Source organism: Scomber japonicus, chromosome 11 (genome assembly GCF_027409825.1).
Source record: "Scomber japonicus isolate fScoJap1 chromosome 11, fScoJap1.pri, whole genome shotgun sequence".
Classification (NCBI taxonomy): Eukaryota; Metazoa; Chordata; class Actinopteri; order Scombriformes; family Scombridae; genus Scomber; species Scomber japonicus.
The window spans coordinates 21363698-21386089 of NC_070588.1; the positions used below are offsets into that span (position 1 = coordinate 21363698).

General features: G+C 38.8%; 1 protein-coding gene across 2 annotated transcripts; it reads left to right on the top strand.

Moving 5' to 3' along the window:
• Window positions 1-218: 218 nt before the first annotated feature.
• arhgef7a (Rho guanine nucleotide exchange factor (GEF) 7a) lies at window positions 219-21211 on the top strand. Of its 2 annotated transcripts, XM_053328961.1 has the most exons (21): window positions 219-434; window positions 6046-6130; window positions 6295-6428; window positions 7258-7459; window positions 8236-8324; window positions 8817-8911; window positions 9096-9191; window positions 9426-9548; window positions 10010-10148; window positions 10232-10291; window positions 10402-10548; window positions 12384-12470; window positions 12594-12672; window positions 12763-12902; window positions 14021-14242; window positions 14339-14432; window positions 15049-15138; window positions 15609-15788; window positions 19374-19467; window positions 20072-20126; window positions 20411-21211. In XM_053328961.1, exons 4-21 carry the CDS (start codon window positions 7261-7263, stop codon window positions 20531-20533), a joined length of 2112 nt encoding a protein of 703 aa, XP_053184936.1. In that variant the 5' UTR covers window positions 219-434; window positions 6046-6130; window positions 6295-6428; window positions 7258-7260; the 3' UTR covers window positions 20534-21211. The 2 variants fall into 2 exon arrangements, with proteins under 2 accessions (XP_053184936.1, XP_053184935.1); XM_053328960.1 differs by lacking the exon at window positions 15609-15788.
• The last annotated feature ends 1181 nt before the right edge of the window (window positions 21212-22392 follow it).

A 22392-nucleotide genomic window follows, 5' to 3' on the forward strand; every position in this document is an offset into this window, starting at 1 on the left:
CAATCAGTGAGGGTAAAAAAAGTATCTATTTGTTCTTTTTATCCACTGTGTTGAAGGAGGTTATTGGACAAGACAGTGAAGCAGTGAGTTACAACATCAGTGGTGATCTCTATTAGTCAACGTCATTTCCCTCGACCCAGCTCCACAGCCTCCTCCACTTCCCCGCTGCGGGACTTGCGTTCAGCCTCCCGCAGTGTCAAATCACAGATATACTGTAGAATGCGTGTCGACCAAGAAGGAGCATATTTTTTAGGGCTGTTCAACTCTTACAAAACCGCAGTTGTGAAAAGCAAGAAACCAGCGGCGTGAAGTGGAAGCGTGTCTCTAACCAGCGTTCTCCGTCTTTTCAGATTTACCAAGAACCGAAAAACGACGGCGAGTGCCTGAGCAACATAAAGGAGTTTCTCAAGGGCTGCACATCGTTCCGCGTCGAGGTAAGTCTTTGTGCTTTACCTGTCGTTCATAGCACACGAGTCCGCATATTGCAACGTGAGAGAGGTGAAGTTTGAAACGCAGAGTGAGCGTGTTAAAGAGGAGATACCATAAACAATGGGCTCACGGAGTGGACGGACGGGACGGAGAGGGAGGAGGAGTGAGCCAGTAGCCGAGAACAATCACCCATCGTTAGGAGAGAGCTTGTCTGTCCAGTGGTGACACATTTGCAACATTTGAGCAACTTCAAGGGTCGTCCATTGATAAATTGTTGATATCCTAGCCTGTCTCCATGTCCTGGTGTATGATTTACACGTTTAGAAGCTACTATAGCGACTGTTTACACTCCTTAATTAATGCACAGCTTTGTCCTCGGGCTGGTGCGTGGCTGTATTGTCACCACCAGTTCACACAAGCCATTGTATAAGCTTTTTTTGGGTGCTAACAACAGTGTAGCCTTTTTTCTTTTGCTAACTCTAACAACACTATAATCAGTACAGGACTGTGGTCTTGTTCTAACATAGTAATGACAGTCTTGGTATTATAAGGTGTAAAGTCTAAACATGTCCACCTCGCCCTTGCAGGCATATATAGAAATGTTTGAGTGAGGTTGTAGTCATGGTTAATATGAGTTATTACCATATCTTAGGCAAATTGAGGACAGCATGCTGTGTACTGCTGTGTGTTTGCCAGTGCATAGAGGGGTCATTGAACCACACTAGTGTGACAATGCCAGTCAGTGTTCCTCAGTGTTGCCCCTCTTTAAGTTAGAACAGAGGTGGTAGAGATGGGGTGAGATGGAGCCCTGTCATACTGAATGCTGAAACATGCCCTTTTGTAGTTTTAGTAGAGGCAGGAATGCCAGGGATCCATCATGATTTTATTGAAAATGGCCTCTGTTTGTTTTGGCTCACAACAGAGACAGGTTTGAGCAATGGAATAATCTGCAGTTTTATTTGGAGCAAATAGTCAAATAGTCTCCTTTATCTGCTGGTTTATGTGATGCTGACCTGCTTCTTCACTGGAGAAGCCAACACTGTCACCAATTTCCTGTCTTTTTATTTAAGGCTATGTTTAGTCCATGCGTGCTGCAGTGTTTTAAATATGTGGACTGGACAGAGCTGGATTACAGTTAGTTTGGGACTTGGCAGTCCTCTGGCTCACCATCTGTAGAGCAAAGATGGATCTTCTCCAGAGCCCAGAGCGCTGCTGGCTCTGACCCCAGGTAGCTGCGGCTGCAGATTAGAGCAGTGACTGCTTAGATGAGAAGGACAGACAGACAGGCTCTGTGCTTTTGCAGTCCTGACCTGCCTTTTTTAGATGGAGTTAAGCTGGACGTTTGGCTGTGCATCAACTGTGTTTACATGTCCAGTTGGGATCTAATTTGTATATTTGCTCCTGATTAGACGCTGAAGACCAGGTCTGACACTCGCTCAGCTGCTATTACTGACCTTTCATTTCTAATGTGTTTGGCCACAGGAAGTGATCATTAGAGTTCCCATGACCCCTCTGGTCCCTCTGGAATCGTAACCTCACCCTCCACCTTCCCTGACAGTAATCACAGATTTGTCTTCACTAATGAGAGAGCTTCAGTTCTTTGCTATTAACAAAAGGTTGTTGTATTATAAAGCAACCGCTGTGGACACATAGTACAATTGTGAGGTATTTACATAGTGACTCACATTTTTGTTGCATTACTCTTTGCTCCAGCAGTTTGCATTTGAATATATGGCTTAAGTTCTGATACTTTGGATTAATTTTAGGCTTTTAACACCAGACACAGATTTAATACAACATCCCCAAAACTTGAAAATGAACTTGAAATGAACTTAAAATTTAAATATTTAGTTGGTTTATTTTAGTTAGGTACTTTAATTTGGTTTAGGGCTCCATCTAATGATTATTTTCATTATCGTTGTATCTGCTGATTATTTTTTCATTGATCAATTTCTTTGTCAATAAAATGTAAGAAAACAGTGACAATCACCACTATAATTTAAGCGGCAATGGTTTAAATGTTGTATTTTGTCCAAACAACCAAAACCCAAAGATATTCAGTTTACTGTCATGTATGACAAAGAAAAGCACTAAATCATCACATTGATAAATCATCTTTGCATAAAAAAGGACAAATGAATGATCGATTATCAAAATAGTTGATCGACTAAGCCTTAATTTGCTGTGCAGTGAATGATTGACTTAAGTCTTTGATCCAGAGGCATCAACAGCAAGTTGGTCTGCTGCAATCTTTACCAGATCTAAATCCATAAATTAGCTGTCCTGTCAGATCAAACCAGACCTTTTAAACTCTCAGATAATGATGATATCAGGCCTCAGAAATCCAGTACCGGGCAGGTGATACTCTTCACTTCCTGCTTGTTCTGGGGACTTTTTGCATTCGGTCTGGTCTTCAGGAACTGAAACACATGATCAGTTGATTGAGGTCAGGTTACTGACATGACCAGTGGAGTATATTGCTATTGTTGCTGGCTTAACTACCTGATCTATGTATATTTAGGATTATTGTCCTGTTGCAATGTCCTAAAATTGTGAGGACTGAGGATTGTGGATTGTGTTAAAGAAAGGACTGTGAGTCCTATGCTGGCCACTCAATATGGATGTTTAACACCCTTAATGTTGAATGTCAAACACTTGTCATTGTTTCATTTTAAACCAATGTCACTGTCTGTATACATTATGACTTCACTGTTTGTACTCTTATCTCTCTTGCTGTACACAGTTGTATTGCAATATTGTCCTGATGCCAACTTAAGCATGTTCTCCAGTGCATTTACGTTTATGTATAACCATTAACTAAAGCACACATGGAGTTGTTGCTTATAACACCCAGTGCAGGTAAACACTCATTTCCTCAATCACGACATGTGCGGGAGCAATTTGCTCCCAGTAGCTTGCTGAGTCACAGAGAGGTGTTACATTATTGTTTCTGCCTGCTTTGAGATTGTGATGATGAGGTCTAAAAGACATGTCTAAGCTTGTCATCAAAGTCATGTTCATTATGTCTCCCTGCAATGAATGTTTAATGATCATCATTCATCAAGTTTCACTGTGAAGAGATTGGTGGTCTTTCTTCTAATATAGAGCCTGTTAGAATGAGTTATAAATTGGTAGAAGAGCTCAAATTTTGCAGATGTGTATAACATCTAGATGGGTGAGGGCGAGGGGGCTTTCACATGAATGCTCGCAAGGACAGTGAGTCTTCCAGTAGTTTGTACACACACACACACTGACAAAAACTATCTTTGCAAACACACACAATAATACACATATTCCCTTGGGGCATATCTGTAATCAGAGCGGAAGATGAAAAAGACTCCTATCTCGCAGTCACTCACCCTCCATTACTGAAGCGAGAGTTACTAATCACTTGAAGCCGTTACACAGGAAGAGAGAGGACAACTACAGTCATCAGCAGAGATACAATCACTGCCATTCATACTAAACCAAGAGGCCAGTGAGAGTCACGCTGACATGCACACACACTGCTTACGCTGTTACTGCAGTTAAAGGATAAGGCTGGCATTATTATACATTTTTTCTTGTTGTCAACAAATCCCTTAAAATGACCAAAACCAGCAGAGTATTACTCAGTTTCTCAATACCACTCTCTTGCCCAGTCTGTGGCTCTGAGCCTCAGTCCTATTTGCTGCTTTTGACATTTCTTTAAAATTAGGTCACACAAATATAACATTTTTAAAAGGCTAAGGAACTCCTTTTAAAAGGTGGGCACTTTAGTTTTTAGCAAACTCAGACACTCAGACATTGGTTTGGGTATTGTTTGAAAAATGTCAATAGTTGTGCCAATATAATTCTCAGAGGATATAGCTGGCAATTCTCTATATTTCTCTTATTGTCAGCAAATGTCATATGTAGAGCCAAACCAACAATGAATTGATCCTACTTAAAAGTATTGTGCATATATGTTATTCCTCCTTACCATAGACTTCCACTGATGTCCAAAAACTATTAACACATCAACGAGTCACACTGTTGCAACTTGCACTGGGTGTCATTTTATGGTGGCATGGCAGTTTGTTTAGAAACTGCTCCAACCAAAGACTAATAACAGTCTAGTAATAGCATAGTTAAGTTGTGTGCTCTGTACCTGGTTGTGAAAATGTCTGGACCACATGATTACACATAACAGAAATTCTATTTTTTTCCCCTTTGGCTACTGTGCTATGCTGTTGATGGCTAGAGGCTATAAAGTTATAAAGTTACCTCAGCACTTACTACTTAGACCAAGGTTACATTAATGGTGCTCTCAGTCTCTCCCTTTTAGCACATCTGTGTTGTATTTCAGTTGCATATATGTGTATCCTCTGAACTGTGGCTCATACAAACAGTTCCATGAATCCATCACGCTTGTCACATCAATCAGACTCTCATCCAGACATTTTACTTCTTTTTTTTTTTTTTTTAAAGAACTTTACTACAGAGTCAAGAGGTTGTGATATGCAGCAAAACAAGCTAGTGAAGAACTTTCTTTGGAGTCTAAACAAACTAACAAGCTCAAACTCAAATCCTTCGTATCAAAGGAACATGTCACCCTGTGCAACAGTGATGCTCACTGATGTGTTTTTTAATAGAAACAACCGAGGTCTGCAGCACATAGAAATGAGATGTGTCAAAATAATATAGAACGTGGCTAGTAGGCTGGGAACTATTTGATCCCGTTCTGGTACCAAAAAAGTGCTGAGGTTTGATATGCAGCTGTACTAAAACAGCTGGAGACTGTTTTCAGCTGTGGATAAAAACATATTTGGTGTGCTAGTGAGTATGAACAGCAGCAGGATGGCACATGTTGAATAGACTCAACATTCCTAATAATGAAGGAACATGTCACCCTGTGCAACACCATGACTCATTAATGTGGTTTTAAAACCTTTTGGACAACAGTGGAGGTCTATGGCACTATCTATGGAATAAGCTCTGTCAGTATTACTTGAATAATTGGTTAACTGATTAGTCAACAATTTTGGTAATATTTTATATAATTTAAATTTGAATATTTCTTTTGGTCGATGATGTCATTTAATGTTTTATATCATTATAACATCTGATCACAAGCCTTTGCATTTACTCCTGATTTTAGCAAGATGTTTGAAGAAGTGATTGGATTGCAGTGTTTTCCAATTAACTCTATATATCAGTCTTTTGCTGTGCAGGAAATACTTGGATAAATTAATTGTTGGTTTTGGTCCTAACATGGGCTTTGTCGAATAATAAATATGTAGAATGGCCAGCATTATCCTTTTTAATGCTTGTGTTTTTCTTAAAGTAGACAGGGGAACTCAGGATGTACCAGTAGCTTTTGTAATACACATAATTCAACCAAAATCAAGAAGACTGTAAATAGTGTCTGTTTGTAGCTGCTGCAGATATACTTGTATCTGCTGAGGTTGTGAGTTTCGCCCACCACTTCTGTCAGGGATAAAGAGAGTTATGGATTGACTGCTCAGAGCTTCCAGCGTGGCCAACTGATGACACAGTGCGGCTGCACTGGAATTAGCGATTATCTTTAAAAGGGAAATGCGCTTGCCGATGACTTGTTGTCTGACTCTTCCTCTTTCTGTCCTCTCTCACTCACAGCCATTCGAGGCGAGTGACCTGCTGTTAGGACTGAACTTCTCAAAGGTGCTGAGCAGTCTCGTAGCTCTGAATAAAGTGACTGCAGGTGAGTAAACAAAGATTAAAATAAAGATTGAGTCTAAACGTGCAGTATGTGACAGTTTCATGATGCATGTAGTGGTTGTTTTATCAAAGACGCGCTGGTGGAGTGTGTGGGAAGTGACTGCAGATACCAAGTCTGGTGTATTTATGTTTTTTCTTTCTTTACAGACATTGGTGTGGGCAGTGATTCAGTGTGTGCCCGACACTCTTCAGCTCACCGCATCAAGTCTTTTGAGTCGCTGTCCTCTCAGGCTTCACTGGCCCGATCCTCCAAGCTGCTGCAAAACCAGTTTCGCAGTCTGGTAAGGCCAACACTTATTGATACTAATAATACTACTACTACCCTGAGAGTGTGTTGAAGAGATGCTCATTCAATATTTTAGTCCATAGTTTGTAGCAATGTTTCTGAACTATATTCTAAAGTGTTCAAACACATACATCAATAAGGGTCCAGTGTAGTCAGTTCAGTGTTGCACGTCAGTAATTATATTTTAATAGTTCATTTCTGCCTCCAAGTTGTTCTTCTTTTTTAAATGAATTTAAGAATGAATTAATGAATTTTAAAAGGATTTTTGTTTGTAGACTGTAAAATTGACTTTTGTGTTAAATGAGCAGTTTATTACAGAAGATATATCAATTCAACTTGGATTGTTGAAGTGGCACATTTGTTGAATTAAAGGCAACGCTGGTTTTGAAAAAAGTAGCTGATACTCTCCCCTGTCTGTCACAAGTCCGTCAAGCCAACCATCAGTCAACAAAAACACTTACCCTATAGAGCCATTTACCATCTCTTCATTGCATTATGAAAAATTTACTAGAAAATAAAGCTTGATTTTGATCAGTTACGGAAAAACAGTGAACAACTGCAGGAAAACAGCAAATGAGAAATTAAAATAGATAGAAAAATAGAAGCTTTTGCTTGAGGGGTGGAACTGATGAATAATAAATGTTTTATGGGATTTGTTTCACAAGATAGATATAAAGTGATTTGTTTAATAGTAAAACTCTTCTTGTCAACACTTGTTTTCCTGTTTGAACTCTACATTTCTTCCATCTTTCAACACTTGATCCAATTTCTACTCACTGCTAACTTTGCCTTTTGCTTCTTTTCCTCCACGCCTCATTTGTCAGGACATGTCAGAAAACAGTGGACAGCAGCTGCTGGTGAAGGCGCGTTTCAACTTTCAGCAGAACAACGAGGATGAGCTCACCTTTAACAAGGGTGATATCATCAGTGTGACTCGTCAGGAGGATGGTGGCTGGTGGGAGGGGATGTTCAATGGCAAGGCTGGGTGGTTTCCTAGCAACTATGTCCGTGAAGTCAAAGGCTCTGGTAGGTACCTCTCCCAGACATTTCAGGGAGTTACTTGGTAGAGATGCTCTAATCAGGATTTTTCATACAACTGCTGAACATGTGATGCTTCCTTCAGACTTAGAATGAATACAGGCAGGTGCATCCCTCAAAACACATAATTACAAAAAGGTCTCCACCCCTGCATGCCTCTGTGAGTTATCACACAGCAGCTTGAAAGATTAAATTATATTCTAAGCAGACGTTATCATGTCTCTTTCAGAAAAAAAGTCGACAAACAGTACACAACAAGACATCTGCCTTTGACACTTCAGTTCCATCTGGCTTTATGACAGTAACACAGCCCCACAACTGTTGCTTTCCAAGGCCTACTGTGGTGGCAAGAGATGGGAACTCAAAATCAGAGTATCTGTTTGATATTAAACTCATCAATGCAAGGATTTCATGTAATTGGTGATTTTAAGCACCAATGATCAAAATATCATTTATATGTTATGATTTTTCCCTGGAATAATGATGCAATATGCTTGATTTGTTTATTGGTTTAATATAACCACATTTCCAGAAATAATTTGGGAATTACAAGTTATGATAAGATGGTTAGAATGAACATTTATGTGGGCAGGACACAGAGGAACAAAACACTGCCTACTAATCCACTTTCACACATGACATTTCATTTGTTAGGCGACCCTGTAGTCTTTGAAACTGTTTCACTTTCATGCCTAATTAGACAAAATGCTCGGCAGACGTGTGTTTAAAAGGCCTTAATTAATTTCTTGTCTCTCTGGCCACAGACAAACAAGTGTCTCCCAAGTCCGGCACCCTTAAAAGCCCGCCTAAGGGCTTTGACACTTCTGCAATCAGCAAGACATACTATAACTTGGTAAGTACACACCACTACAGTAATCTGACATCAGACTGTATCTCTGTTATTAGAGCATTTCCTTAATGTGACTGACCTTTTTTTAAGTAGGATGCAGTGTAGGATACCTCTTGCAGTATAGGAAATTTCTTTTGGTCATATGTGGTTATTTGGTACTCATGATTGATTTTAGGCAACTGTTCAATATTTTGTGTGAGTGTTGATTGTGTTAAAAAAAACTGAACATTAATTTGACAGCAAATATATACAGATTAGTGTCACTCTGGTCATCAATGGGAAACCCATCCCTGGAATATTTTCATCAGTTACACATGGGTGGATGAATGAACACTGATCTGGTGTTACAATATTTTATGGATTAATAACTCAAATTTGAGGCACTAATTAATCAAAGAATGACAGTAATAAGGAATGGCGCTGTTTCAAAAAGACTATCTCCAGTTCTTGAAATATGGACACTTTCTAAATTGAAGCTGTTTTACTTCTTTCCAGGTTTTGCAGAACATTTTAGAAACAGAGACAGAATACTCCAAGGACCTTCAGAGCCTCATGACGAACTACCTGCGACCTCTTCAGAGCATTGACAAGTATGACTCATTCACACACACAGTACAGCATGACGAAGCCAGAACCAGTGTTTTTTTATTGTGTTACGGGAGCCTGGATAATCAGATTTTTGTATGTTTCCTAAACAATAAAGCAGGTTTTTAGCACATTAGTTTTGAATTTGTTGTCACCAGTTTGTTTTTTCCCTATTTTTTTTTCCTTTAGACTGAGCAGCTCAGATGTGTCTCTGATTTTGGGCAACCTCGAGGAGATCAGCACCTTCCAGCAGATGCTCGTCCAGTCTCTGGAGGAATGCACTAAGTCAGTCCCTCCCTGCAAATACAGCTCCACTGCAACAGCATCCTTTCTGTTTGATAATATAAGTGTAGGGGCATCTAGTGTTGGGCCACTGTATTACAGGGATTTTGGATTTAAGGATAAACAGTGGAATATATTATATGTTGTGTTATATACTGCTTTTGGCTCATAGCACACATAAACGTGCCATATACTTCTGCTGCAGTGTATTTTATTTTTCTTTATTTTTTTCTTTAGGCTTCCAGAGAGTCAGCAAAGGGTGGGGGGCTTCTTTCTCAACCTCATGCCACAGATGAAGGCTCTTTATGTTGGTTATTGCTCCAACCACCCCTCTGCAGTGAATGTGCTCACCCAGCACGGGTAAGTTTACACATCAACTCCATTCAGTTTTTGGAATTAATCTCTTTTTTTACAGTTGTAGCTATCAGCATGTTTGCTGATTGTGGGAGCAAAGTCTAGGTTTGTGGACAAGGTTTGTGGACACAAAGTGCACAGTCTGTAGTCTACTCATCGTCAAAACAACTGCAGTGGAGGCAGTGTTTTTATAGAGAGAAAAATAACCAAATAAAGGAGGGAAAATTAAAGAAATATTTCCATGCCGGTTACAGTACGAAAGAATACAGTACACGAGCATAGAGGATCAAAATTTTGGACCCAATCTGAAACAAGATAGTGGAAAACCAAAATCTGATAGTTGGCTGCAAACTCCGTAAACACAGTTTATGATGTCTCATCAATTTTTGTAGGCCAAGGCAATATGATAAGCTAAATTAATATTTAATTAATTGTCTCACTGTCTCTGTCTTGCCTTCCTCTTGCAGTGAGGTTTTGGGGGAGTTTATGGAGGGAAGGGGTGCTGTCACTCCTGGGATCCTCACCCTGACCACAGGCCTCAGTAAACCCTTTATGAGACTGGACAAATACCCCACCTTACTCAAAGAGCTGGAGAGGCACATGGAGGTGCGTGCCTGTGTGTAAACGTCTGTGTGGTGATCTTGAATTATGTAATGTGTTTTTTAACCAACATGTTTCATCTTTTGCAGGAGAGTCATCCTGACAGACCTGACATTCAGAAGTGCATGGCGTCTTTCAAAAATCTGTCTGTAAGCTAAACACACTTCTTCCTTCAGTCAGTCATGTAGAGTGTGACCTTACTTAATTGTGTGTTTAATAGCATGTTTTTGATTGTAACTGTCTGTATTCATTGTGCCAGGCCCAGTGCCAGGAGGTGAGGAAACGTAAGGAGCTGGAGCTGCAGATTCTTACTGAGTCCATTCGGCTGTGGGAGGGTGACGACATTAAAACCCTGGGCTCTGTACTGTACATGAGCCAGGTCATAGTCCACAGTCCTGGGTCAGAGGTACAAGCACCACTCACCTACACTTTACTGCTACTAATAGTGTTTAACTACATATGGTCTAACCTATATACTTTTATTACTTTCAATTATAACTTACCAAAATCATGTTATTTAATTAACTGTAAACACATTTACGTAATCTTAAGTACTGAATACAACTGTCCTCAAGAATTAAGTTTGTTGATTAATTAAGAGGACTTCACAAATGTAAATAATTGTTGGCTAATAGTAAAATATGTCATTTTAAGTGAAGAAAACGGAGATTTCTTAAGATTAGATTAAAATAAATGCTACAGGTTGATAATTTCAACAAAAATAATAAGACATATCTAAGGTCACTTCATATACAGTTAAATGAATATGGCTTTGGTACACTAGCTCAAAATCACTAACACATAGGGATCCGGGGATCAGGGATCAACACCAAAAGCATCAGTGGTAAAACATGCTGATTTCTTTAAAGGAAAAGCCTGGAACTTTACTATCTTTTTAGCTGTATGTTTTACTTCCATAAGGAGTATTTCTTTTTAACAATCCAGTTTTCTGTGACTGAGCTTCTTTTTAAACACCTCTTTTCATTTGTGGTTAGGGTTAGTAATGTAATGATTATGAGACACATTACATATATTTTCATTATGAGGGACATGCAACACTGACATCTTTCCAGACATTTTTTGACATTATAATTCAATGGCACCCACTCTAACACTATTACTGTTAAAAAATGGGCTACTATATGGCAGAGATTCACAATAATGGATTGAAAGATCACCTTTGAACAGCAATGGCATTCTAATACTCAAAGATGGTGATTTTCTATATGTTATTATCAACCAATCTCATGTGCAGAGCCAAACTAAAAATGAACTCAGCCTACTTGAGTAATAACAGTAATACTCTTAGGAGAAAGATTACAGTAGATGCCACTGTGCATGTGTTGGAATGCAGTTTTGTTTACAATGCTTCACTAGCTTGTTGTGCTACATATCACAACCTCTTGACTTTGATTAAGTGGTGATATATCGGGCTTTGGATACACATAGCCGTGCGCACACACATACACACACACATTTTGTAGGTAGGATGAGTTAATTATTTAATTCTCTATACTTCAGAATTTTATTATGATAAATATTGAAAATCTCCAGCCTTATCCTTTTAAAGCATGGTTTCACCTCTATTTAAAATTATATCTTATAAATGTCTTTGCTGCATTTTTCCTCATCACCTACTACACAACATATACTATGTTCCTATCATTATCGAAACTAATTAGGTAAGATGAATAAGAACAAAATTGAGAGAGCTTGAGCAATTGAGAAAGTTTGAATTTCTTTGGAAGAGGTGGGGGACATAAAGAGCGTAATTTCTGTGTTTATAATGTCACAATAGTAGTGTGTGGTTGGCAGGCTTGTAACAGCAGTCACCAGTTCAAAAAAAGTTTTAAAAACCCGGGGTGTTGATCCGGCAGAGTAAAATGCATTATGTAGCAACATCCTGCAGTTATCTGTGTTTGTTATGGTGATAAAATGCCACATCTGTAAACTTCAAATAGGAACTCTTTTGATAATTCCCAGACCAAAATCAAGACTCTCCACCTGTGTCTTGATAATTTTCACTCAATAATTCACACTGTTGCAACTTTAAAAAAAAAAAAAAAAAAAGGTTTTACTTTGATCTGAACTGCCCGTTAGTCAAATGTGTCCATAATATTGGTGATATAAAACCTGACAAAACATGGAAGTCTTTTTTTTGCATTAACTCTTTCCCATTCCTTGAACTTTTTTCTCTTCTTTACTTCTTTGTCTCTCTGCAACTTCCTCCTAATAAACCAGGAGAAGAGTGAGCGTTACCTCATGCTCTTCCCCCACGTTCTCCTCATGTTGTCTGCCAGCCCGAGGATGAGTGGCTTTATATTCCAGGTCAGTGATAAAGACTTTCTCAGAGTCTCTCTCTGATTCCCTTCTGGTGTTTAACCTCAGAGTACTGGACATATGTTGGTCATTTCTCTTTTGTCTTGAGTCTTATATGATTTCCATATTCAGGGAAAATTGCCTCTGGCCAGCATGACGGTGACCAAACTAGAAGACTGTGAAGCCCATAAAAATGCCTTTGAGCTCAGTGGTGAGGTTCCCTAAGATAAACAACATGCTTTGCTTAATGCTGCATTTATTACTCATAATTTCTTTAACAACATTGTGTGTTTCTCTGCAGGTACGATGTTTGAACGTCTTCTGGTGGCATGCACGAACCAGCAGGACCTGCAAGACTGGGTGGAACACCTGACCCGACAGATCAAACACACTGCAGCCACAGCGCCCAGCCACAAACCACTCACTGTTCCCTGCCACACGGTCAGGAGCTAATGATTACATACTCTATACAATCACTAAACCTGATTTTTCTCTAGTCATTTAGGCCTATTGTGGTGTGAACACTATAAATATACGGTATATGTTGATTTCTCATATGTGAGAACCCTAACATCAATATTACATGAGAGGCTGGTACAAGTAGTGCCCAGCAATTATATAAAATTGCTATACAGCCCTGTGTGAAGGGGCGTATTTATGTTACACAATACACAATTGCTTTTAATGAAATAAATCCAAATACATAATAGACGTTCAGCCTTATGAAAAAACAATCAATGATGATAATTTAACCACAATAGGCCACATTGATAGGTGACTGAAACATTCTGAATGATCAATCACAATTAATCCCATTTCAAAATCTATAAACCTATCTGTAGGATTTCAGTTTAAGGGAATATAATGCTCTACTGTGGTTTAGGTTGATTAAAAACAGGAAGGAATCATGTGGTGGAGCAGTTTTGCCTTGGTTGGTAATTAGTCTAATGACTGTATTGTATTTCTTGAGTCAAATAATATAGTTGTTAAACTTGCCTTAATTGATTTATGTTTTCTGGCCACTGTGGGGACGGACAGGGCAACAAGCTGTAAACACAGCATTAACATATGGAATGATACAGCCAATGTGTTAACCAACAGTTACCTACTACACATCCAGCAGATAAAGAATAACAGTAGCTTTCATTTAGAGTATTGCCATCACCTGTGAGTGCAAGTTGACTATTCACTCCTCTTTTAGCACAGTTTTTCTCTTCACCAACTCCTGACGTCACAAAATCTTTATTTTATTTTTTTTATTTTACTTTAATATTTTTTTGTTGCTGGATCCAATCATTGAGTTGAAGAGTTTGATAATTATTTGTGGATTTGTCACTTTGAGTGATTCTTTTGCATTACAGGCAATCTTTTCAATGTTTTTATATTGAGTTAAGAGTGATCTTTCATGCTGAACAGTATATTGTGAACATAGCTCCCTTGCAGATGCATTTACTGGTTGTTAATCAGTTTTTTAAGAGCAGTTATTATTCCACAGAAGATCACAATTGTCCATTTTGTAGTAAGTGTTATTACATAGGACTTGTTGCTTTGTTTCTCAGCTCCCATCGCACCCTCTCACCCCATCCCGGCATGCTGACGGAAGGGCCATGACAGTGGCCCCCACCTACCACACCCTGCCTCACCCCTCCTCCCATGGAACGTCCCACAGCACCATGATGTGGGGCCCACTGGAACCCCCAAACACCCCTAAACCCTGGAGCCTGAGCTGCCTGCGGCCTGCACCCCCACTACGGCCCTCTGCCGCCCTCTGCTACAAGGAGGTGAGGGGCCGTGATTATGTATGGTTTGGACATTTTCATGTTTGTTTTGGGTTTTTTCTAATGTCATATCATTTTCTCTTTTTCTTGCATTTACAGGATCTTAGTAAAAGTCCTAAGAGTGTCAAGAAACTCCTGCCCAAGCGCAAGCCTGAGAGGAAGCAGTCTGAGGAGGAATTTGCCTTGAGGAAGAGTATGTTAAAAACTAAAAATACACCAAAATAAGAGTTGCGTTTTTTAAATGAAAGGGATTGTTCAACATTTTGGGAAGTAGCTTATTTGCTTTCTTGTTGAGAGCTGGATGAGAAGATCGATACCACTGTGATCTCTGCCTGTTAATTATGAAACTTGTGCCAGGAGACGTTTAGCTTAGATTAAAGACTGGAAGCAGGGATACAGCTAGTGTGCTGTAACTCCCAAATGTGTTGTTTTTACATTTCTGTTTTTGCACAGATTAAACAACATATGATGTGTTAATTGGTGAGCTTCAGAGGTGCTGGTAGTCAGATTTTTAAGACTAGCTCTTTCCCTTGGCTTCCAGTCTTCATGCTAACCTAATCATCTCCTGGCTCCATATTCATAATTAATTGACAACTATGAGAGAGGTATAAATCTTCTCATCAAACTCTTGGCAACAAAGTTAATCAGTGTAAGTCCCAAAATGCCTATTATTTTAATTTTTGCAGATGCTGTAATTTTTGCAAATACCACCCACCCACTGACACGGTACAGCTGTTGGAGGGAAAGACTGTTGAGAGGCACAAAAGCATGTGAATAAATTTAACCTTATTGTGTCCCCTCTTCTTTAGGCACAGCTGCTCTGGAAGAAGACGCCCAGATCCTGAAAGTTATTGAGGCATACTGCACCAGTGCCAAAACCAGGCAGACTCTTAACTCCAGTAAGAAAATACGTAATATTACTTATACATGTGCATGCACAGACGAGCAGAGGTTTATACCACAGCTTGGTGTCGCAGCATAGTTACGGCTATATCTTGCTGTCTTTGTATTCTGTTACTCAGTGCCTTTCATTAACACTGGTATTCTGTACTGATCCTTCTAACAGTATATTTTCCTTCTTTCTGTCTCTCCTCCACTCCTCACTTTTTGGCATTGCTCTGGTTTACCTTGAGTTCATCTTTTTCTTTCCATTTTCTGTTCTCTCCATATTTTATGTTTGCGTTGTAATTCTCTCTATGTATTGTGATTTGCTCCATCATCCCATCCTGCATCTCTCATTGGTTTTATGATTTACCATTTGTTGCGTGTTGCGTACACTACCTCTTCCCCCTGTACCGTCACTCCTCCTCCCTTGCCCACCATTTCCTTCCTTTACATCCGCCACTTCAACTTGGCCGTCCCTGACTAGCCTGGCAGGGCACTGACTTGATGCACAACCACGTGCTGGCTGACGTGGACCGGTCCTGCGTGGACTCGCCTGGCCGCCGTAGCAGCATGTCAAGGCCAGAATTGTCCTCTGACCTTTCGGAGGACTCTGACTATGACTCCATTTGGACCACCCACACTTACAGGATGGGTTCAGTGCCGCGTAAGAGCTGCATCTCTCACCAGAACTAAAGAACGTACAGTATTACCACGCTGTACTGTAATGTAACGTACAGCGCGCTTACCTCTTTTACCTTCAATGTATTAAAAGAAACTAGATTTTTTAATTTATCTATTTATTTTCTATTATATATTTGTCCATTTTTTTGTTAACTTATTTGGTTTATTTATTTTTGACAGTTTGAAGATGTTTAAAGCATCTCCCTGTTGCCTTTGCCACTTTCCCTTTTATGTGCCTCCTCTCTTTCTGTAGTTGTCATGCAGTAAATGTTTGGTAATTCTTGTTAATTTATCTTGAATGTGACCACTCCCCTTGTTTGACCATAAATGTGGGGAACTCTCCTAGCAGAGAGTACAGGGACGTTAGAGTGGAATATAGGGGAGGGAGATCCAGGGGAGGGAGAGTTGGGGACTGAGCTATTCCTGTCTGATATTCAGATGTAATTCAGGAACGAGTGTATTCTATTTATCATGTACTACTTCTCTCCAGTATGTGTTTTTAGAGTATGTATGCTCAAACATAGCACAGAGGCCACATACACACACGCACAGGTTCAGGCATATATGCCCCTGCTGCCAGATAATATAGCAGCATGTAAATGTAATATCCAAATTCTTATAATTTTATATCATTGCTTTTATTCATAATTTGAATCTGCATCCATTGTACCAGCCCTAGTAGGAATTTAACAAATAACATGACGTAAAGCTATAGAATACAAATCCTTGCTAAGATAAACAACAGGAATAATAAATAATAAAATAATGAACGATATACAGTCCATTTTATGTTGGAGCTGCTACAGGAAGAGGAGATTGTTACATATACTTCACTCTCTAGTCAAGCTTTTATCAACTGAACAAGAGCTAGTGGACTAAGAATGGTGAATTTAAAGGGCCTGTTCACCCAAGTTACAAAAAACAAATTTTTACACTTAAAGTTAATTTTAGTTTCTTTTTGTTTCATCTTCAATACAGTGGAGGTCAGTGGAATTTTGCTTGTACTTATTACAGCGGGGGGAAAGTACATTTAGTAAACTTAACACCCTCTGACAATGTTATTTTTGCTAACCTCCAGTGATTTAATGTCATTCAACACTTTAATAAAAAACAATATCCTCGTTACTTCAATAATACACAAACCTCACTGTTAAATGAAACTGCTTCCAGCACCACTACTACAATTCCATTTACCTCCATTTTAAATTTTGTAGAAGAAGAAATGTAAAAAAACAACAACCCAGAAATAGTGTTTCAAAACCTGGGCAAATAATTCAAAACTATCCGTATGACAAGATGTACTTAGAAGTAGGTGAGAAAATATGCTTTTGTGATTTGAGTGAACTGATCCTTTATGTCTTTCATTTAAATAACTTGATGTACTGTGTAGTCTCATAAGCATCATCCTTTAAAGTCTGCTCTTGGACCCTGTAATGTCACTGTCTGTCAGTGGTTCTACAGGGTTGCATTTATATTATAGCCTAATTTTCATGTTAGTGGATTAGCAACATAAAAACGACTCATTTTAAAGCAGGCATACCTTAACAGACAGATGCTAATGCTAATTAACTTAAAATTGCAGTCAAATACATACTGTCCCGTAATATAAACCAAAAGCCTTTGTTTAATAGGATATGTCACCTGATAGATAAAGGAATAGTTGGACATTTTGGGATTTCTTTGGAATTTTTAGCATAAAGAAACAGCTAGCAGCTAGGTTACAAAATCTGCCTAACCTCTAAAACTCACTAATTTAATGAATAAAATTAATCATATTGGTAAGCTTCAGAGATGCTGGTAGGATTTTTTAACCTTTGGACAGAGCCAAGCTAGCTGTTTTCCTCTGTTTCTAGTCATCATGCTAAGCTAGGCTAAACATCCTAAATCACATCTAATTTCATGTTTCAAACTTGTATGCTAAGTTAAGCTAACCTTCAGCTGGCTCTAGCTCCATATTGAACAGGTAGGCTAAATATGGGAGTGGTAGCAATCTTCTCATTTAGCTCCCAGCAAGAAAGCAAATGAGTCATTTCTTAAAATGTCGAGCTATTCCTTTTAAGCGTAGCAGTTGTCAGGCTTCGACAATTTGACCAGATTAGCATAATGTCAAAAACAGATATCACAACAAACTAGCACCTATGCTACGTGCTATGCGTCATAAGCCAGGCATGCCTTTGTGTTTTCTGGCTTACGAGGCTTCCCATACTATCTCCTTGCATTTATTACTATTTTTATGAAAGAAGTATTTTTACAGTATTGGTATTAAAAGTACAGGTCGGCATCCATTTAGAGCCTATCCTCTTACAGCAAGCAATGTGAGTGACATTTGGAATATATTGGGCCATGTTACAGAATTTACTGTTTCTGAAATGATTTCTTTATTGTATTCATTATTTTGTATACAGGCTTTTTTTAATTTATTTTTTATTCTGTATGTCAATGTTTACAAAATGATCCCTGGAAGAATCATTTAATTTTTTCTTTTTTTTACATTTTATTGGTCTGTGTGATAGTTTACACTGAAATTATAACATGAAGTGTTTGAATTATTTTGCACAATCATGTAACGGGCCAGTGGGTGGGGGGGATAGAATCTGTTTAAATTCTGTACTTTTTGTCGTCTGCCTAGAGTGTGTATGATATAGTCCTAAAGGTAGACTTAAGTATTCAGTGTTACTGTAAAGTAAATGCTCATTCGTAGTGTAAATGCTCACCTTCAGTGTTTTGCAAGCAATGAGGGTAAAAAAAGAAACAAGAGACCGTGATTATACAGGAACATTTCTATGTGAACTACTCATTCAACCTCAGAATACTGTCAGAGTGGACTTGAAATATAAAGAGCACATAGTCTCCCTTTCTGTAAATAGTAGTTGTCAAGGAGCAAGAAAAAAGAATCCATTCTATGAGTATTTGAGCTAAGAATATCACTGTCCTTATATCATGTGCTATACTTTGTGACAGGTGTATTCTGTGGTTTAAGAAACTAAGTCAATCTTCGGGACAGGCAGGGTGAAGAGACTAACTGTCTTTGACCAACATTGTCCTCTGTGTGCTCTAATGATGTATTCAGTTCACACATGTGACCATGTCTTATCTGCAAACAGCGCCTTCAGTGTATTTGTTCTACAATTCTGAAGTGTTCAAGTCCCTAACGCTGTATTATGAGTTTTGAATAAATCTGTCATTTGGTAGACACTGGCATTCTGGTGATTTGTTAGAATCTGACTGTGTTTGGTGTGTGTTTTCATTTGAGGAAGATGATGGAGAGTGAAAATGATCATTACTTTCAGATTGACAAGAGGATTGTATTAATGGATTTGGCTTTTTTGCCAGATAGTTCCACAGGCTTTCATCTTCTTTCATTTTCCTCTGGCTTTTGTCTGGTATTTGGTCTTTGCATGACTAACCCTCTACTACTACCAAATGTGGTATATGTTTGTTTTCTCTTTATACTGCCAGTTGTTCCAATAAAGAAGTTAGAAGAGGATGATTCAGTGTTGACTCATCTTACTGCAAGGTGAGACAGAGCAAAGTACCAATCGTTGAGTGCTCTTCTGTTTTAAAACAGGACCACGAAGAGAAACAGGTCTACATGTGATCATCCCTGGAGAGGAGAGAGTCCTGGATTCCAGTCGCAATGGACAAAGCACAGCAGAAGAGAAGTAAGACTATAAGTCTGTCTCACCTTTACCCTGAGTCAGTGTAAAATCCCATGTAAAGACTAAAACCAGTTAGTCTGTCTCTGTACTTTACAACTTTAATATCTTGTTTGTAGCACACTGCCCCAAGCCTATCCTTCCCTACTGAAGACATTAATCTTTTAAAATAGGTCACATTTTTTGCACTGGTGAGTATTTATCACAGCAGGATAGTGTACATATGTGGGATTGACTCAAAATAAACTACAGTACCCATGTGTATCGTCAGAGAGGAACATGCCGCTCAGTGCAACTGTGTGCCTCAGCTGTGCCTTTTTGGACAACAGTGGAGGTCAATGGTGCAGGGGAATAAACTGTATTGGGCTTTTTGGGGATAAAGTTGATCTTATTGGATTTGTTCACAGTAAGAAAATATATATATATTTCAATTCTTTACCACCCAAATACTTTACATAAATGGTTCTTGCCAGCCAAAAACTTTTAACTTTAAGTTTATTGGTAAACCAGCTGCTTTTCGTTTAGTGATGTTAGTGCTCTAAGTTTAACAACCAGTCTTGTGGGCATTACAAATGTATTGACCTGTAATAATAACATCTCTATCTCGAAGGAGCCTAGTGGATGTGGTATATGCCCTGAGGGATGAGGTTCAAGAGCTAAAACAGGTGAGGAAATACGTCACGATGATGTGATTTACCAAATATATGAGTTACCGTTCAAATGACCCATTTTGCAGATCTAAAAATGTGTTTTCTGAGTAAACAGATGGCGTAATGTGAGCCAAGTGGATTAAACAGATATGAATTTTCTTGTTTCTTTAAATCAATGAGTTGCTTCAAATGATATAGACCAACGATATTGTCACCTAAACTTTAAGTTAGGAAACAAAATGTCTTCTCCCAATCTGTTTTACAACAAAAAGACTGACATGATTGATTTTCCATAACAGGATAATAAGAAGATGAAGAGGTCACTGGAAGAAGAGCAGAGAGCACGCAAGGATCTAGAAAAGGTTGTGAGGAGGGTGTTGAAGAGCATGAATGACCCAACATGGGATGAGACAAACCTGTGATGCTCTTGTGTGCCTCCATCTGAAGTGGGGTGTGTATATGTAAGGGCTTGCTTGCACTGTGTGTGCGTGAGAAACTCATGTAATTTCAGGTTGGTTGTGTGAGCAAGAGAGCAAGAGTGCCGTATGAATTGAGCTGTGATGTTGAACAGGGTCAACTATACTCCCCAAAAACATTCCTCCAACACCAAGCAAGAAGGTGAAGAGATCACAAACTTCCTCCTCTGTATGTCCCATCACTTCAACATACATCTTTAGTCTTTTTGGCATGGAGACAACTGGAGCTGCTCTCCCTGTGTTTACAATCATTTAACAGAACACTGTCCAGTGGTACAGAAACGGTATTTAGCCTACAAAAAGCCTTGGTACAAGTGTGAACTTCAACCCCATGACATTTCATAACTTCTTATTTAATTTTCTGTGAATTGATTCTTGTTGGGTATCTTCCCCTTACATAAACTCATCTTTTGTGTCTTTTTTTTTTTTTTGTCTTTATCTCCCACTTTTTTGACCACTTCACAATTTGCAACTGTCTTCTGGGGCATCCTAAGGGAATTGTACAGAGATATTGAACTTGTACTGTATAATGTAAATACTGCAAAAAGATGAGCCTTTGTCCATTGGGAGAAATAAATGTGTTTTTAGAAGAATGACTTTGAAATGCCACTAAATATATTCCAAATGAACAAAGAAACTATTTATCGCTCTCTTGCCGACAATGCCACTTATCCACAACACTCTCAGGTACACATAAATAAAATCACCAACTGGACACTGCAGAACATTACCCTAGAGCCAGGTAGGGACTCACATAAACCTTTGTATAGGAAGGGTCATACTTTGCTAACTGCATTCCTCTAGCTAGTCGTGTGGCTATACGGTGGATAAATTGTTTTGAGCGTCACAACCCCGTGAAATGACTGACTTCAGAAATTGGTCTATTTGTCCGATAACTTAAAAAGAGCAGCAAGATTAAATTATTTTATTGCTCCAGTTAGCTGATGGCTAAACCGGAAATTAGCCGGCTCATCTGGAGGAAGTGTCTGAGCTACAAACTGGCAAACCAATTATTGCATCACAACAGGTACAACTAGCGCGGGAATGTCAGCACAGACACCAAACGTTGAAACACTAATGTAAATGACGCTCATTTTAATAAACGCCCCACACTATTGCTTTAAGCTATACTTCACAGATTCATATGTCACACTTTGTTTGCTAACTCACTTCAAACACTAAGCGTCTGCTGCTCATGTAGCTACTGATAGCATTTGAAAGATAAACCAACTGCTCCGTTTACAATGAGGAAGTTAGTGTAGTTTCTCCTTTCGCTTAGCTCAAAGAGGAGGCCTCTGTTGGAAATTTCAGACCTAACCCGTCCCAAAGGCTTCATTGAGACGCCAAGTAACTTCACTTCACTTCATTTCATTAAGGTAAGTTTGTGCTATCATTATTTTGTGAGATACCTGCTTAGGGTACTGTTAAGCTCCAGGTTTACAGTTTGCCTCTGTAGCCTACTAAAAAACAACAACATATCATCAATAGGCTACTACATAACATGATGAAAAAAACATATCCTATTCTCGTTTGTATTGTAAGTTTAATATGCTTCAGTTAAACTGGTATTGCTTTATTTTGGCCACTTGGGGACAGTGGAGCAAACTGTTAAGTGTTAACACTACATTTTTATTTATCACCTTAAAGTTGTTAGGTGAAAGTGTTAGTGAACACATTGAGCAGACTCCAACAACAATAGTATTGGTTTCACCCTACCTTTAGCTCAATTGAAAGGTGTTTCTAATATTTTTCATCACTCATGAATGTTAATAGCTGAAGACAAAATAAATACTGAAAACACCTGT

Bases quoted from the DNA above. Each gene is read 5' to 3' on its own strand.
- arhgef7a (XM_053328961.1), top strand. From the start codon at position 7,261: ATGTCAGAAAACAGTGGACAGCAGCTGCTGGTGAAGGCGCGTTTCAAC. The intron at 14,243-14,338 runs GTGAGGGGCCGT...TTGCATTTACAG, and splicing joins CCGCCCTCTGCTACAAGGAG to GATCTTAGTAAAAGTCCTAA. The intron at 15,789-19,373 runs GTAAGAGCTGCA...GTTTTAAAACAG, and splicing joins CAGGATGGGTTCAGTGCCGC to GACCACGAAGAGAAACAGGT.